This window comes from Terrapene carolina, unplaced genomic scaffold (assembly GCF_002925995.2).
Source record: "Terrapene carolina triunguis isolate 2854851 unplaced genomic scaffold, T_m_triunguis-2.0 Scaffold132, whole genome shotgun sequence".
NCBI classification, from domain to species: Eukaryota; Metazoa; Chordata; order Testudines; family Emydidae; genus Terrapene; species Terrapene triunguis.
The window spans coordinates 8,448,886-8,451,443 of NW_020664483.1; the positions used below are offsets into that span (position 1 = coordinate 8,448,886).

Below are 2,558 nucleotides of genomic sequence, written 5' to 3' on the forward strand. Positions count from 1 at the left end.
CTTTTAACACCGAGAGGCGCCCCCCCCCCATTAAGTTTCCCCAGCAGGCGAAGCGTTTGGATCCATTTGTAGAGCTGCGGGCACGCCCAGGTCCAGAAGCAAGCTCAGAACTAGTCCCTGCTTTTGTGCTCCAGCGGGGGATACCTTGGACAGCTCCCCCACCCGGCATTCCTCCACCCCCCCTTTCCTCCTCCTCCTCCTCCCCCAGCTCCCTGCCACGCCGCTAGCTTGGTGCATTTCGCAGCCTGACGGTGCAGCGCCAGAGCCGGGAGCTCGCTCTTCGCCCCGACAGGAATTCCCGGCTCCAGCGCCCGGCGGAGAGAAGCATGGATGTGAGGCTCAGAGCCGGGCTGCTGTGCCTAGTCCGTGAGTAGCGCTCCGACGGGCGGGCAGGCTGAGGCTAGGGCTCCACTGGCGAGGGGACCTGCCCGGCTTGCGGGCGCGTGGGGAGCTCCGAGCATCCTCGGGCGGCTGTCTGGGAGCTTAGCCATGGGGATGCGTTACAGGCGGCTGCCTTGCCCGGAGAAGGGCTTGCAATAAAGCCGATTCATTTCATGCAAAGGGCTTAAGTGCGGGTGGGGGACTTGGCTGCAGAAGAGCAGGGCAAAGGGGTAACTTTTTTTTTTTTTTTTTGCCCACCACGCTGCAAGCGGAGCACGGAGCCGCCAGCAAGACCCGGGTGTCTCTACAGCTCTGTTTTGTTCCCGCAGATGCCATGGCTCGAATCGGGGCCGAGCAAGAAGTGGAGAACCTCTCCGGGCTCTCCACCAGCCCCGAAAAGGATATTTTTGTGGTGCGGGACAACGGCACCACGTGTCTGATGGCCGAATTTGCGGCCAAAGTGATGGTCCCTTATGATGTGTCGGCCAGCAATTATGTCGATGTAAGAGGGATTTCGGTTCCCTTGGTAGGGTCCCGCTTTCACTCGGTTTTAGAAAGGGACGTAGTATGTTCGCTTAGCCTCGGGCCCGAAAGCCAATAACATAATGTCCCATGTTCAAAATGAAGATCTCAGCCCGTCCCACTAATTACTCCACTGCCTCTTAGCAAGGTAATGCAAAAAACCGTGCCTCTGGCGAGCCAACAGTATTTTAGCGCCATTAAGGGATCTCGATGCTAATTGAAACCCCCCTCTCTGTGTCCATGCGCTTTGCCAGCAGAGATGATTAAGAATAGCGAATCCAGCTGCATTTGATGCTTTTGGACAGAGAAAGTTGTCAATGCCTGAAATAGCGTCAGGAAAGAAACCAGTTCCCTATAGGCAAATGTGTCTTCTTTCCTGTATGTTCCCCTTTTTGCTCCTACCCTTAAAGGCATATTTGTTGCTTGGGTTGGGGGGGAAGGATCACCTTTTTTTCTGATAACATCTGACGAAGTCAGGGTTTTTGTACCCAGGAAAGCTTATGCCCAAATAAATCTGTTAGTCTTTAAGGTGCCACCGGACTCCACGGCTACCCCCTGATACTTTTTTCTGATGTTATTTTATATCGGAGCCCATGTAAACTACCCCCTTCTATTGTCCCTAATCATTAACCGTTGGGACTGGTGTTGGTCATCCGGCCTTTCTTTTCGGTTGTTGAACGTGTGCTGTGTTGTTTGCGCATTTAGCTGATAACAGAAGAAGCTGAGATTCCGCTTTCCCGAGGAGCAGCAGTGAGGGGGAAATGTGGCACTACCGAATCGGAACTCCAGATATCTTGGCTAGACAAAGTTTACACCCTCAAACTGTATTTTGTAAAGGTAAGTGACTGGGTGATTGCTGTGTGCCTCCGGGTCCTGCTTTTGGTTTTCCCTTTTCACTAAAAACCAAGGACATCTGATGCCAGCAAAACCAGCCCGAAATCTTAAATTCGGCTTCATTTGAACTGGTCACAGGGAAACCCACAAGCAGGGAAATCCCGCACTCGGTGTGTGTTAAATGAGATGCGATCGTTGCAAAAACCGACCCACAACCATTCTCGAAACGTCGCGAGCTGTACCTTTTAATGCCAGGGAAGTTCATTTACTGAAATGGCCATTTTTAAATTTTGGATTGGCAGGAAGGCCACAACACAACCAAAAGGCAAGAGGCGGTCTGGAAAATGAACAAGATCCAGTTTGTCTATGATTCTTCGGAGCGAACCTACTTCAAAGATGCCGTCAATCGTAAGTGCTGGCTGGAAAAGGCCTTTCCCCCACAAGCCAAAGAGCTTTTTCCTTGACCGTTGTTGTAGATGAAAATAAAAAAAAAGGTAAACTAAACACTGAGATGTTCGGGGTACCCGGGAGTAAAGCGGAATGCGGCTGGGTTGTCTGATGAAATCAGGAGGAGTGTTTAATAAAATCCAATTTAATTACAAATAAAATATTGGTCTACTGAAACGACAGCTAAATAGTCCATTCTTCCCAGCGTATGGGCCATGCCTATGAAATGCAACTATTCACCCACGCCTATAGCATGAATAGGTAAAGAAGGGACATGGGGACAAACTAATTTCCCCCCTAACTGCTACACTGACCTCCTCCCGCTTTTATCTATCTATCTATCTATCTATCTATCTATCTATCTATCTATCTAT

General features: G+C 50.5%; 1 protein-coding gene across 1 annotated transcript in view; it reads left to right on the forward strand.

The window, feature by feature from the left end:
- The first annotated feature begins 326 nt into the window (after positions 1-326).
- LAMP5 (lysosomal associated membrane protein family member 5) overlaps positions 327-2,558 on the forward strand; it is a 15,565-nt gene continuing 13,333 nt past the window's right edge. The window contains exons 1-4 of the mRNA XM_024211635.1: positions 327-366; positions 711-883; positions 1,609-1,740; positions 2,040-2,145. Coding sequence (XP_024067403.1) covers positions 327-366; positions 711-883; positions 1,609-1,740; positions 2,040-2,145 — 451 coding nt within the window. The remainder of the gene's footprint in view (positions 367-710; positions 884-1,608; positions 1,741-2,039; positions 2,146-2,558) is intronic.